The 14,871-nt window shown below is 36.3% G+C and overlaps 1 protein-coding gene across 9 annotated transcripts in view; it reads right to left on the bottom strand.

Moving 5' to 3' along the window:
* The window catches only part of myo5b (myosin VB), a 142,553-nt gene that overhangs the window by 91,349 nt on the left and 36,333 nt on the right, over positions 1–14,871 (bottom strand). For all 9 annotated transcript variants that reach the window (XR_007424964.1, XM_049466042.1, XM_049466038.1 and 6 more), the window contains exons 4-13: positions 13,743–13,887; positions 10,654–10,810; positions 8,245–8,388; positions 8,027–8,108; positions 6,573–6,680; positions 6,234–6,343; positions 2,888–3,153; positions 1,715–1,796; positions 1,481–1,621; positions 962–1,084 (exon numbers count right to left, since the gene is read on the bottom strand). Coding sequence is in view for 8 of the 9 variants with exons in the window: in XM_049466042.1 (XP_049321999.1) it covers positions 962–1,084; positions 1,481–1,621; positions 1,715–1,796; positions 2,888–3,153; positions 6,234–6,343; positions 6,573–6,680; positions 8,027–8,108; positions 8,245–8,388; positions 10,654–10,810; positions 13,743–13,887 (1,358 nt within the window). In the remaining variant the exon portion in view is untranslated. The remainder of the gene's footprint in view (positions 1–961; positions 1,085–1,480; positions 1,622–1,714; positions 1,797–2,887; positions 3,154–6,233; positions 6,344–6,572; positions 6,681–8,026; positions 8,109–8,244; positions 8,389–10,653; positions 10,811–13,742; positions 13,888–14,871) is intronic.

The following is a 14,871-nucleotide window of genomic DNA, read 5'->3' on the forward strand; positions in this document are numbered from 1 at the left end:
ACACTACCTCCACCATGTTTCACAGACTTGTATGTTGGGAATCACGAGCATGTCCTTTTTTTCTCCAAACTTTAGTCTTTTTTTTATCAGATTAATACAGGTTATTATTCGTCTCATCAGTCCATAATCAGTCCACAGGCTTTTCTCTATACTTCTAGGAAAATTCCAGCCTAATTCTGCTATTTACTGTTTCAATAATCATTTTAACAGCACACACACAGGGACAAAACACACCTGAGTGTCACATGTTGCAATACTTTTGCTCACAAGAAAAATGAGTTGGTTCAGACAGAAGGTGCTTAATCTTCTGAACTGTGTATCAGATCTAGATAAATACCTTAAAATAAAAGCTGAAATGTTGATGGTTTCTCTCATATTCAATTAATTTTAATTTCAAACTCAAAAGTTTTCAGTTTACAGCAGAAATAAAATGATTAGCATCTCTGTTCCAATACTTTTGAAAGGGACTGTGGATAAAAACGTCCAATATAGTGCATTTAAGTATAACATTGAAAAGTACATACTTTCAACATTAAAATTAATATATACTTAAATACATACAAAATGTACTTTTTTTTTTAAACAACTTAAGGCAACTTGGCAAATAATATTTCAATTGTAATTGTGCTTTTGAGTGCTGTTTTTTATATCTTCATCAAACTAGATTTAAGTATGTGTTCTTTTTAAACATCATTTTTAATACACTTGAACTATATTGTAAATTTATTACTTTATGTTTTGATGCACATATTGTGTACACCTTAATGCTACTGGAAAAAAAAACTATGCTGAAGTGCACTTTAAGCAGTATTGAATGTGTATTTTCATGAATATATTTATATATTAATATATTAAATAAAAAAATCCACTTTTAGTATTTTTTACCTTATTTAATATACTTTAAATGTTCTTAAGCATACTTTTTAACATTTTCACACACACACACACACAAAAACCTCACCTTATCTGCAAAGTGGACCACTATGAAGGAGGTATTGGACATCCTTGGCTTCTCAAAGTGATCACTCTTCAGGTGCTGGCTGTAAAGCTTCTGAGTCCAGTTCTGATCTGTCCCTTTAGGTACCTGTGAGACGTGAGAAGAGACGTGAGAAGAGACGTGAGAAGAGACGTGAGAAGAGACGTGAGAAGAGACGTGAGAAGAGACATGACAAGAGACGTGAGAAGAGACGCGAGAAGTAAGAAAAAGTGAAAACTCCAACAAAAGCCTCTATTTGGGTTACCTATTGTGGGACTCATTTGAAGCTGTTCCAAATTATGCTCAATAACTTCAAAGCTTTCTTGTGCCAGATTGGATGGGGAAATATGAATAAATAATCTATTCATTCATTCAGAAGCCTTTAAATGTGAATGAGCCATTACATGCAAAAACCCAGCTGAGGCAGACAAGAGTCTTGTTTTAGGTTTATCAACAAATCATTATCTAGAGAAGTAAATTCCAGAACTCAGTAAAAGAACGAACCTTGCACTCTTCATCCAGCAGATCCAGGATCCCGAGCTTGGCCTCGATGAGGTCAATGCAAGGCTGATTATCATAAAAGTCTATGAGTGTCCACGGGATCTGCTCCTTCATGTACTCCTCCTGCTCGAGTTTGAAAACATGCTACAGGAACGAGATGAAAGGGATTAATGCATTACTTCATTTCTTTATTTATAAAGTCATTTCAGGCATGTGACTAAATACTTCATCACTTACAGAGTTAAACTGCTGCTGAAGTTTCTCGTTGGCGTAGTTGATGCAGAACTGCTCGAAGCTGTTAATCTCAAACGTTTCAAATCTGTTAAGACAGAAAATTGGCTGGTTAATGAAGGCTTTTTAAATCTCAAAAAAAAACTCTCAAAATTTATCTGAACCAAAATAATAAGTGTAAAAAAGGTATTGTAAATCAAAGTTCAGAACAAAGGAACAAAATGTTGTCCAAGCTTGGTGTGTTTTCACACTAGAAAGTTTGAACTAGTATCCACACCATAGTCATTTTTGTGTCTGTTATATTTAATTCTGAACATTTGTTCCAGTTAGTTTTGGACTTAATAAAACACAGTGGATCAACACCAGCAGAGGACATGTCTCTCCAAACCATCATTGATCATCAGTAAATTTTACATTTCATTTAAAGTAAATCAAGGGAGCAGAGTCTGGAGGAAGAGTGGAGAGTCACACAGTCCAAACTGCTTGATATCTAGTGTGAAGTTTCCACCAATCAGTGATGGTTTGGAGAGACATGTCATCTGCTGGTGTTGATCCACTGTGTTTTATTATCAAGTCTAAAGTCAGTTCAGTTTTGTTTTCCCACACAATCTTACAGAACTTCATGCTTCCCTCTGCTGACAATTTTTATAGACATGAGGATTTCATTTTCCAGCAGGACTTAGCACACTGCCCACACTGCCAAAAGTACCAATTGGTCTTCTATAATATTCTAATTTTTCTGAGAAACGGATTTTTGAGTTTTCAGAATCATCAACAATAAAATAAATAAACGCTTAAAATAGATCTCTCTGTGTGTAATACATCTATATAATATATGAGTTTCATATTTTGAACTGAATTCGTGAAATAAAGTAACTTTTTTATGATATTAAAATTTTTTGTGATGCACCTGTACTTCACATTAACTGGTGTAAAGAATGTTGCCAGTTCAGCAATTTGTTTCGCCAGCTGTTGTACCAAATTCTGTTTCTCTGCCAGAATTGGACAAAAATGAGCATCATGCAGGAGAATTAGTATAACATTTATATTTCTGTTTTTAAATACAGTTTAAGCAACAGTTACAGTAGATATAGGAATCAGCAGTGTAAGTGTCTGTGTTCACTGACACTGAGATAATAGAAACCACCTAAAACACCAAAAGGAATGATGCAGAATTACCCGTAAATGTCCAGCACTCCTATAAAGGAATGCTGTTTGGAGGAGGTGTGTAAAGCTTTATTGACGTGCTCCACGATCCAGTCAAAGAGATGGGCGTAAATGTGTTTGGCCAGAGCGTCGCGGGCATTCGTCGCCTGGGCACAGGACATGTTCTTCACGTAGGTCTCGGACGTGGTGACCAACTTTCTGTGGCAGAGCCAGTGCTCCATCTGCTCCAGCTCCACCCCCAGCAATTGGCAGAAATGATGCAGGTGGGAGTCATCTCTCTGCAGGAACAAAAGTAAAAACAACATGATATCAGCTCTAGAACAGTGATATAGTAACTACTCTAATATGTAAATTATGTGGACATGAGAGTAAGGAAATGGAAAAATGTGTAAAACAAAGGCTATTAAAGCTTTGGAAAGTTAACAGGAGCATTTAAAGAAAGAGTAAACAGTAACATTATGGTTAAATACAATACACACAGTAATTAATGCATTTATTTTGGAGTTATTTAATTTCTTTTTAGGACAGCAGCAGTTTTCTTTGCTGTGTCCTTCTCTGATCACCTCTGAAACCTACATTTCCAACATCAATATATATATTTTTGCCTCGACTGGGAATATTAACTCACTCTGCTCAATAAAAGACAAAGGGTGAGTCCCAATTTCATACTAACTTGTAATACTAACAGAGTATGTGGCACTACCAGTCAAAAGTCTGAACACAACTTCTCATTCAATGTTTTTATTTATTTATTGCTTTATTTAATTTATTTTCTACATAGTAGATTAATATTAAAAGCCATAAAAACAATTACAGGACACATATGGAATTATGTAGTAAACAGTAAAAAAAACTGTTAGTCCTCCACATTAATCCGCTGATGTAAACCTGATGAACTGAGATGGTGATTTAAGGTGATCTGGGATGAGCTGTATGGGAGGTAAATCCTGCCAAAAATAACTGAAATTAAAACACTAAAATGAAAACGCAAATACTGTTTTGCACTTTCTTTTTCCAAGCATGTGTGAAAATATAATGACAAAATTAAATCACTTCATTTGCAATTTAATTTTTCACTTAAGCACGGGTCATATGTGACAAAAATAAAAAGTTTTTTTGCCATTTCATTTTCATTACCATGCAGGTTTTTCACAGTCAAATCTAAACTGAAAAAGTTAATTGTGAAAATAAAACTAAAAGTAATAGAAGGAAGGAAAAGAAGCAACTATCGTTCAGCACCTCCAAAAACTCCTTTAAGATGCTGAGTAAACTATTCCAGGTGACTCTCTCTCATGAAAAGACTGAGACTAAAAATACCAAGAGGGTCCTCAGATCTGTCCTAACACTTTTTGATTAAAAAATAATTGTGCATGTGTTCTATAATATAACTATAACATAATTAGCAATATTAAATTTACAATGTAAAAATTTATATAAAAAAAGAAAACACATTGAATGTGAAGAGGTGTGTCCAAATTTTTGAGTGGTAGTGTAAGTAAAACTTTTAAAATAAAACTGTCAAATGTACAATGCATAATCAGAACTGGCTGTTTTTTTTTGTGTGAGTGTTTTTGATGAACACTATTAATCAGGAAGCAATGCAAAACAGAACATGAGGCACTACTTGGTCCAAACCAACTATTGAACCAAATATAACTGCTGCAACTAATGATTATTTTGGTAGTCGACTAGTTGATTATTTAGCGATTATTTCTGCCATGTCCTCCTTCTCTAAAAATGATAGAAAGAGATAAACGTGAGATTTAAAAGGCATTTAAATGTCTAGATGTTGTTTAAATGTGGAACGTACTGATACTTAGTGAGTAAATATGTAATCTGTTGAGTTTTAAGCACTTTTGGAGACACAGACTAAGTTAAGCGTAACCTGTGTTAGTGAGCCATTTACCCATCTCCCATTGTGCTTCTGTCCCCAGCACTTTGTGTAATGCGGTACTGTTACAAATTAACTATAAGTCGCCAATACAATTTGTAGTCGCCAAATTTAAATAATCGACACTGTTGATTATATCGACTAATCGATTATATCGACTAATCGTTGCGGTCTTAGAAAATATGGCAGATAAAGACGTGAGTGCTGCAGCGATGGCAGCAGGAGAATTTCATTAAGGCATGTTAGCCTAGAACACTTTATTACTTCCTGTTAGTGCAAAACAGGTTAGTACATATTATATGTATAATATTTTTGTGCATTAGCCTGTCAAACACATAATTCAAGCTAGTACACAGCTTATATATTCAAGTATTAGTGTATAGTATGGAATTGGGACGCAAAAAAACCCTACCACAGTTTGTGTGTTGTGTTATTAGTTTAGTCAGATAATGTTTGTCTATAATTATGATACTTTGATAACGGTTATCAGACCACATTTTATTAGCACTCCACATGGAACAATATATATAAGCACACACTGAAACAATGTACTTCCTAAATATGCCCCCCTTTACACCTTCATTAGAAGATGAGCACTACAGGCAAAGGTAGTTTAGTAGTTTAGTTCCTCTTTTGAGAGTTCCATGATCAACACATGCACTGCAGCAGCGATTCTCAACGGGTGGATCGGGACCCAAAAGTGGGATGCGGAGAGCTTGTAAAAAATAAATGTATCTATATTTTTTTAAATAATTAATGTGCATCTGATTTTTTTTATTTTCTTTTATATTGGGAAAAACAAAAACAGAAAGAGTTTCTTACTAATGTACTCTTAATGCAAAGAAATATATCTAATTTTGTGGCCTTATTTATTTTGTGCTGTTTTGATATTTCATTTTATTGTAGTAACTTTCATACATGTAGTTAACATATTTATCCCCCCCCCCAAAAAAAAAAATTGCTCTTAAACTCACTTTGCATGCATATGTATGTTTAAATGGGTTTCAAGGCTATTTTTCCAAAAAAAAAAAAAAAAAAAAAAAAAAAAAACATTTTTTTTTTCTACAAATCAAAAATCACATTGCTCAAATCAGATTGGCTATCTTGACGGTTCACATTCACAAATGTAAGTGATTTGTATCTGTGTGTAATGTGAACAAATCTGTCCCTGAAATGTCTCACTTGCCCGCATTGATACATAAACATCTCCTTCTTCACCAACAACAAAAACCCTCATATTAGAGAGACGAGAGATGATGAGGATGAGTTAGCAGCTCATATGTGGAGCATTTTTTGCTGGAGTGGAGAGTAAACAGCTGGTCTGAAATTCATGTTCAGGTCGAGGAGGTGAAAAAAGGCCAGGCGGTTTGCTTTTGCTGTTATTGCAGCTATAGCAAAAACGTGTGTCTCAGGCTGAGACCAGCTATAAACCCCCTGCTATACAGGATTCTATAAGCGGGTACTTACGTTGATATGGCAGGACTCTCCATCCCTCTCAGAGACAATTTCTACATTTCCAAGATGCAGGATGGAAGCAATTATTTTAAAGATGCTCATCTGATGGCTCTCTTTAACACCTGTATATAATATATAATCACATGATAAACATTAACAATTATTTCAAAAGCTTTATTAAAGAATATAATGAAGCTATTAGTCAAAATATCCAGCTCAAGACCAGCTGGTCATCCACAAAAACATATCCTACGATGGTTGGATAGCTTGATAACTGGATCTTGACCATTATATGGTATTAAGCTAGATTTTTCTTGCAGGGAGATGCAAAGAATAAAAAGTGACCCTTACCCAGCAGAGAAAGTGCTTCTCTGGTCTTCTCCAAGTCCTCAGCATCATTTACCCCCTCAATGAAGATGTTCTCGCCAAAAGAGGTGTAGGTGAAGTCTTCTGCACTGGCTTTAGAGCAGAGAACTTTGTTTAGACCAAAGAACACTTATTTTCGATATGGGGCAGCACAATTCGCTGTTACATAATTGGACTTGCAGTACTGATGCTGCAGAACGATGCAAACGTGCCCTTGAACAAATTAGTGCACTCTTATTGCCTGCTGTGAGCATCAACACCAAATCCCAGATGCTCCTAATGAGTTTGTGCGTTTTGATGAATCAGGAATTTGATATGAACCAAAAATAGTGCAACCGCAAACCAGAAAAAGTTGGGAAAGTATGGAAAATGCAGATAAAATAACCTGCAGTGTTTCTTACATTTACTTTGACTTTTATTTCACTGCAGACCGAATAAACAATATTTAAAAGATATTTATGCTTTATCTGCTCAATTTCCTTTCATTTGTTAGCATATTACCATTTATGATTTACAAAAACTCTGATTTACAAAAAATCAAAAAGTTAAAAAAATTAAGAACAGTCATTCAGTAATAGCTGATAAAACCACATGGGCAAGATATCACCTTTGTCAAGCAATACAAAGCCTTATGTTAACCATGCCCAGAAGTGGCTTCAATTTCTCTGTGCTCTAAAGCATCTAGGATGGACCATGATAGCGTGGAAACGTATATTGTAGACAGGCAAATCGATATTCCAAATCTTTTCTTAGAAGGAAATGAACATGAATGATTTCCAGACCAAAGACAAAGCAGGGTTCAAAGTCCAAATCCAGGGCCTGATATTTCTTTTTAATGCAGATAAGTACATTGAAGGTTTCTAGCAATATACAGAACCTTAATGATGACTTTATGATATTTTCTACAGAGGAATATGCATGTTTTTTACACAAAACAATGCAAAACCACATGCTGAACACATTATAAAAGCATGGCTGCAGAGTGAAAAAATCCCCAATTGAGAATGTGTGGGGAATTTTACCCTGTATTGTTAAGATGAGACATCTTAAGATGTGTTTGCAGAAAAAAAATAGAATAAATTACATCTGAAACTCTTCATCGCTTGATATTATTGTTGCCTACATGTCTTGGTAAGTGTTGAGAGAAGGTATGGCAACAGTACAAAGAGTAAATGCCTTACTGTCCCAACTTTTTTTGAAACATGTAGCAGATCTAAAATGCAGGAATGGATATTTTATTAACAAATGAAATGAAGTTGAGCAGACAAAGCAAGAAAAATACTGGGTTCATACTGTCTGCAATTAAATCAAAGTCAAAGTAAATGCAATAAATACAGCATTTTTTTATTTGCATTTTTTTTTTATTCTGTCCCAACTTTTCTCAGATTTTGGGATTGTCTATAATTTTGGCCATAGTAGAAAGTTACTAGATCACTTACTCAGAGCTAGATCTTTGAACTCCGGTAGGCAGGCTGAAGCACAGAGCTGGTAGAAGATGTGGTAGTTCCTCTCGTCCTCAGCCTGCAGAAATAAATTGCTTTTAGCTCCAAAGTAACCACTGTGTGAAAGGCCTTATTCATAGTGACACTGATGAATCGACACACTCTTGTTAGAGCTGCAATCAAGGCTAAAAGCTTTCCTCCCACTCCAGACTCACCTGAAATACTACTCTGGACTTCTCCAGCAAATACGTTCTCATGTTGGCACCAATGATGTGAAACCTCCTGTCAAAACCGATTTGGATGTATTTCCCAAAGCGGCTGCTGTTGTCGTTACGCGTGGTCTTTGCATTCCCGATAGCCTGCAAGGAGAAAGGATGTCAGTATGTGAAATTTGAAAGGTGTTTAAAGTGATCTAAAGCAGAAGGGTTACCCAAAAAGACCCTAAAAAACTAATTCTAAAAGCTCTTTTTGTCCTTCACTTTAACTCATTGAATTTCTAGGTGACACTCTAAAGTGCTGCCACTATGATCGGGCGATCGCTGGTTCAAATCTCAGTCATGCAGCTTGCCATCAGCTGCTGGAGCCCCGAGAGAGCACAATTGGTTTTGCTCTCTCTGGGTGAGTACAGTAGATGGCTCTCTTTTCACTCATCACTCCTAGTGAGCATCTGTGAGGCATCTGTGAGCTGATGTATCGGAACCGAGTCACTGCGCTTTCCTCCGAGCAGCAGTTCGAAAAAAGAGGCGGTGGCTGACTTCACATGTATCGGAGGAGGCATTTGCTAGTCCTCACCCTCCTGGTGTTGGGGCATTAGGAGTGATGGGGGATAAACAGCTGAGTAGCGGCTAAATGGGTGGGACAACTGACTTATTGGGAGGAAAAAAAGAAGAAAATAATAGTTAGGTAATGGTTGTGTCTTTTTTATGTTACCTCATGATGATGTGGTGATGGGTTAGTGTGTATTGTGCTGGTTCAAAGTGCTTTTGGTTGTTTTTAAACAGCCAAACTCAGTCACTCAGTCACTGCTGGACTCTACTCTAGTCTCTACTAATATAGTCATGTGGACAGCGTCCTGTAGGCAGTGTCCTGTAACCACTGATGAAAAACTAGTGGAGGACCACCACAAGCTGTGCAGCAACAGATTCAGAGCTTCTGTCTCTGACTAACTACTGGTAGATAGGAGTGTCTAATAGAGTGGAGGACAGTGAGTGGACACAGTATTTAAAAACTCCAGCAGCACTGCTGTGGGGACTCACACATGCAAATCACTGGGTAGTAAACTCACTCGGGAGGAAAGTGCAAAAACCCAGCTCTGACACATCAGCTTACAGATGCCTGTGCTGACCAACATCACACTGAGAATGATGTGGGAGAGAGTGCCATCTATCCACCCAGAGAGAGCACGGTTAATTGTGCTCTCTCTGACTCCGGCTGCTGATGGAAAGACGTCCTAATTGTCCAGTTCTTACATGTTTTGGCATAAAATGTTTGTTGTGCTTTGTATTATGACACTAAAAAGCAATTTAACTCAACATTAATAATGCTTGCTCTTTGTTCTAAGCCATTTTATTACCATTGGTCACCTACAAACAGAGCATGCTTCATCTCTTTCTCTACATACAGAGAGAGAGAGCTCCTTCTATCATCAGGGCTCATTTGGACTGAAGTGATATCACTAATTGACTGGGAGATTTAGACGCTCCTTGGAAGTAAGACCAGATTTCTGAAGGGCAGATTCAGCTTGCCCTTCTCTTATCAGTTCAAACAGACACAGTGTGACACCACGGTCTAATCTTGGAGCTGAAATATTCCTGCGCTGTCTTGTGGCTCAGTACTGAAGTGCTGCAGTACAGAAGGAGGGGAAGAACTAGAAATATGGCTTTGGCTGCAATAGAACAGCTGTATATACACTACATCCACAGTTAACAGAGATTTTGCAGTGCATCGTCCTTTTTAAATAGCCTTTGCTCTTCTGAGAACGCTTTACACTGCAATCAAAACCTTTTAGACATGCTGAAGTATGTAATCAGTCAGAAAAACTTTATAACAGTTTTTTGAAAGTTTTTCTTGAAATATACTTATATATGCTTAAAATATATTGCCTTTACTCTTTAAAAATTACAATAATAATCTCAACATCATGACTTTATTCTGAAAATATTATGCTTTTATTTCCAAAAATACAATTTTACTGTCCAAATATTTTTACTTTATTCCAAGGAGAATGTATTCTTAAAATATTTAAGAATTTAAGATGTTTCTTTAAAATGTATGACTTTATTCAAAATATTCAGTAGAAATATTTGATTCTTTTTCAAAATATTGTAACTATTTTTTAAAAATATGACTTTATTGTGATTTTTTTGTCTCAAAATTATGACTTTATTCTCTACTAATATTTTTTTTTCTGAAAACAAACATTCTAATCTTAAAATATTGTGACTGTACTAATTTAAGGTAAACTATGTTTAAAACTATGTTCAAATAAATGATACCCATGTTATAATACAGTATTTTCCCACTCATAAATCAAAGGCTACAGCTCTGCCAGCCAACACACTTCAACAATAATCTGAAATGGATGTTTTGTACAAAAGTGATGATTAATGATTAATATACTGCACCTCCATAATAGGACTGGAAGCCAGAACTTTCTCCTCTACGTTTGTGTCGTTAGCTGATCCTCCTACAGTGGCGAAGTAGCGCATGGCGTATTTAGCGCTGACGGTCTTTCCGGCTCCCGACTCTCCGCTCACAATGATCGACTGATTCTTCTCATCTCTGTTAGGGGAAAAAGTGCACAGCACAAGCTTTTTTAGAAGAGAACACGTATGAATAATTGATTTAACAGTGACGTGCAATTACACAGTAAAGCACCTACAGTGCACATATCAGACCTTCTATGATGAAGAAAGATAGTGTTAGATAACAGTGGTGTGTATTTAGTCTTTAGACTTAGAAAGCCTTTGTCATGTTTTGCTTTACTGTATTCAGTGTGTCCCCAATCAGTCAGAGAAGTTCTTATTGAGGAGACCAACCATTGGTAGAAATATGATGGGAATGGTCGGTTGGTTGTTGGGGTTTTATTGCCACTTCAGTAAGTATTTGGCTATTTTTATGGCATACACTTGGTTTTATATATTAAGACAGAGTAAAGTGGTTCAAAGGTTTTAAGAAAAACAAATATCTCGCTACATATGTATTTAATTAGGGGTTAAGATGTGATAAGAATCTTCCCTGGTGTTTTTTCCCCAAAAAGGGCAAAAAACGGCCAAAGAGTCTAAAAGCGGAGAGGGTGCGCAGTTTTAGCGCAGAAAAAGGGCAAATGAGTCTAAAAGTTGCAGTAAAGTAAAATGGTGTGTAAATGAAAGTAATCAGGAAAATGTATTATTTAAAGTGGTATATTTCATTATTTGTTTTATTACAGAGTCTTTGGCCCATGACTTTAAATATATTTCTCCTTCTGGCCCCAACAAAAAAAAGTTTGGACACCCCTGCTCTAAACAATGGTTGAATTTCATGCAATTTATTGCCAAGCTCTTGGTCCCACTCTTTTGCCATTTGAATTTGAAGTTATTTAAAATATGATGGTAAACAGTAATTTGACCTGCAGTTAAGTGTATTTTGGCCTCTCTTGGTTCAAAGAGTTAGAAGACTGTAAGAGTGGATATAACGGCCTGGTGGCGTTGCAAAGATGGTTCCCAAATGAACTGACTGTCAGTCAGAAATGGAAACAAAGGGACGTTTAATTTAAAATTTAATTCTGACTTTTCCATAGAGGCTATATTTGTGTTTATAATAAGGCCATCACTGAACAGTAGAACAGTGCACCACCACCAGGGCCTCATCAATTATTTTAAAGGCCTTTTGCAGTCAAACAGGGGTTTTTCATATGAACACATATGTAAGTAACTTCTGTATCTTTCTTTGACTTTCCCTATACTATAAATGTTCCATATTGTAATGCAATAGGTTAACACCTGTGTAGTGCAAGTGGGAGGCATGGCATGACTCACTGCAAATTCTTGGGAAAATTACCTGCCAGATTCACACGTTGTTCACTCAGAGATTACCTGGAGCTTGCACTAGCAATAAAAAGTCTGGGCAGTGTCTGGAACAACTGATTTGGATATTTGCGTTCAAACATATGGCTCCTCCATATAACGTTCAGAAATGTTACCATGACTTACCATGAATGTGTGAAAGTGTCTTTTTTTTCAGATCTCAGTATGACTGACTCATGCACTGTTCCTGTTAAGTGCTATTTCATAACTACATTATGAACTGCCCACGGCTTTAGAGGTTTAGGACAAGGGCTAAGGTGTAACATTTTATTTTATTTTAATTTATTTTATTTTATTAGCAAAATGTGGTCTCTAACAATGACTGTGAACTAGCCATAGCTTTATCAATCTAATTAAGATCTTGTAAAAATTATGAGAGCTCAAATCTCTCAGAGTGCCCAGTTTTTGCATGGTTATCCCCCAAAAAATTGTGGAAAAGAACATTTTTATATAAAGTTTGCTTACAATGTTGATCAGAATGTTTCTTTCTTAAACTTCTTAATTATTTACTGAAACAGAAATTTTGACCAGGGGTAACTAGGGATGTGTATTGGCAAGAACTTGGTCGTACATCACGATACGGGTTACAATTGTATATATTGCGATATTGTAAGTAAGGCAATTGGCAAAAAAAAAAAAACTGTCATATTATAAAAAATATATATTTTTAAACTACAGAAAATTTTTTAAAAAGAAAATTGTCTTTTTATTCAATCAAAACGATGGGATCTAACGACAATGTAATCTAGAGGGCAGAGTTTAAACACAAAACAAAATAAACCTGACAACAATTTTTACATGTAAACTAATAGTTACAAATCTTACATATCATTTTTTGATTATTTGATATAGACACAGTGTTGCCAAACTAAATATACACCCATAGGAGTGACAAAACCTTAGCTTATCACTGTGTGTGTAAAATATATTCAGAGCTGTATACAGTCAATACATAGAGCACAGTTTTTCTGTTTTTCAGAGGATTTTTATCCTGAAAATACAAACACCCACACCACACACCTTTCAGAACTGCTGTCTGGGAAACACTTTGGCAAATTGACAAGACATAAACTCAGCTCAACTGTATATACAATGTAATATTAAAATGATTAAAAAAAGAAAAGATGAGCATGAAGATGACAGCACTACTCTATAGCCACAGAAGCTTCATTTGCCACTTCTACTCTCCCCCTCATTTCACTTTGCTGTCGTGACTCTGACACGTCACCGAGGAGTCACTGAGAGCCTGCGGGGGCTGCTCGGACTGAACTTAAACCTGATGTGAACACTGGTTTGTCTTTTGTTTTCTACAGAAAAAAATGCAAAGGCTTCAGGGGAATGAGGCTGTGCGCACTGTAATTATCCACCCACTCCATCCATTATTAAGCAAGGCAGGCTGAACTTTGAGATTATTCAAGGCTCTCACAATCAAGGTCCAACTACTGAATCAAACGAAGCAATCTGCCGTGTAAAAGCAGTATAAATAGCAAACTTCCTCATGCTGTGTACGCTAGTCCTTCACAGTGTGATAAAAAACGCTGGAAGACTGACAGTAACTGAGGATTTAACCCTATGTGACTGTGGATCTGAACAGTTTCATTAACATTTGATTAGATTTTTCAATATCTGAGGGACTGCACTGCACATACCTGGCCATCTGTTTATATGCCTCTTCTGCCACAGCAAATATATGAGGGTTCATGTCCCCCATATTCTGGCCGCTGTAGGCGTTGATGACCTCTTCTCCATAGATCTGCAGCTGCTCATATGGATTAATTGCCACCAGGACAATTCCTGTGAAGCAGAAAGAAGAGGAATAGACTGAGTTATAGAGAACATGTTGTATAGTGTAGAGATGGATAAAGTAAATTACAGTGTTCACACATTGTGAATAAAAAAAAAACTGTAAATATATATGGTGTGTAAAGCCACAGAGATATACTAAAACATATATAAATATATATAAATATATATATATATATATTAGGGGTGTCACGATTCTCTAAATCCTCGATTCGATTTCATTTTCGATTTGAGGGTCACGATTCGATTCGATTCTCGATTTTCTTGTTTTTTTTTCTTGTTATTATTTTATGCCTCATAAAATTTAAATAATATATTTATTATTATTATTATTATTATTATAAATATTATAAATATTATTATTATTATTTATTAAGATATATATGGTAATGCCATCTAGTGACTTTTTTTGGTAGCAACAGTGTGCACTATTAAAACAAGCAGTTTATCAGAGCTGTGTGTGGATGGCTGGTGAAACTGCTCATTACATGAAGCTGCAGTTCTTCATCCAACCACTAGCAGCAGCAGCACAAGCCCCGCTCTCTTCACTCAGTCACTACTTCAGTACAGCCCAGCCACGGGCTACAGAGCTCAGCCAGTCCGTTTTTACTGTTTCTGTAAACAAATAAAGGTTTTAACCCCACTAACCGGATAATACAGCTCACTACAGTTCATCTTTCAGCCCAAGCAGCTAACAGCAGCAGGTTAGAACAGCCGACAGGGAGGCACTGCTCGGATTACATTATAAACAGGTCAGTTAGCGCGCTGCTAACCTCAGGATGTTTATAACTACGGAGTTTAGTGGACACACCACGGCCGCCAGGTAAGTCTTTTAAAGGCTACTGAAGACTATTAAAGGCTATTAGAGTGTAACCCCTGGCTCCCAGGGGTTACAAGAGGTTATTGAAAGCATTATTGGGGGGCAGAAATCAGTACAGGCTGGTTAGATAAGTGATGTGGGTATTGTCTTATAAA

Source organism: Astyanax mexicanus, chromosome 17 (assembly GCF_023375975.1).
Source record: "Astyanax mexicanus isolate ESR-SI-001 chromosome 17, AstMex3_surface, whole genome shotgun sequence".
In the NCBI taxonomy this organism is placed as follows: Eukaryota; Metazoa; Chordata; class Actinopteri; order Characiformes; family Acestrorhamphidae; genus Astyanax; species Astyanax mexicanus.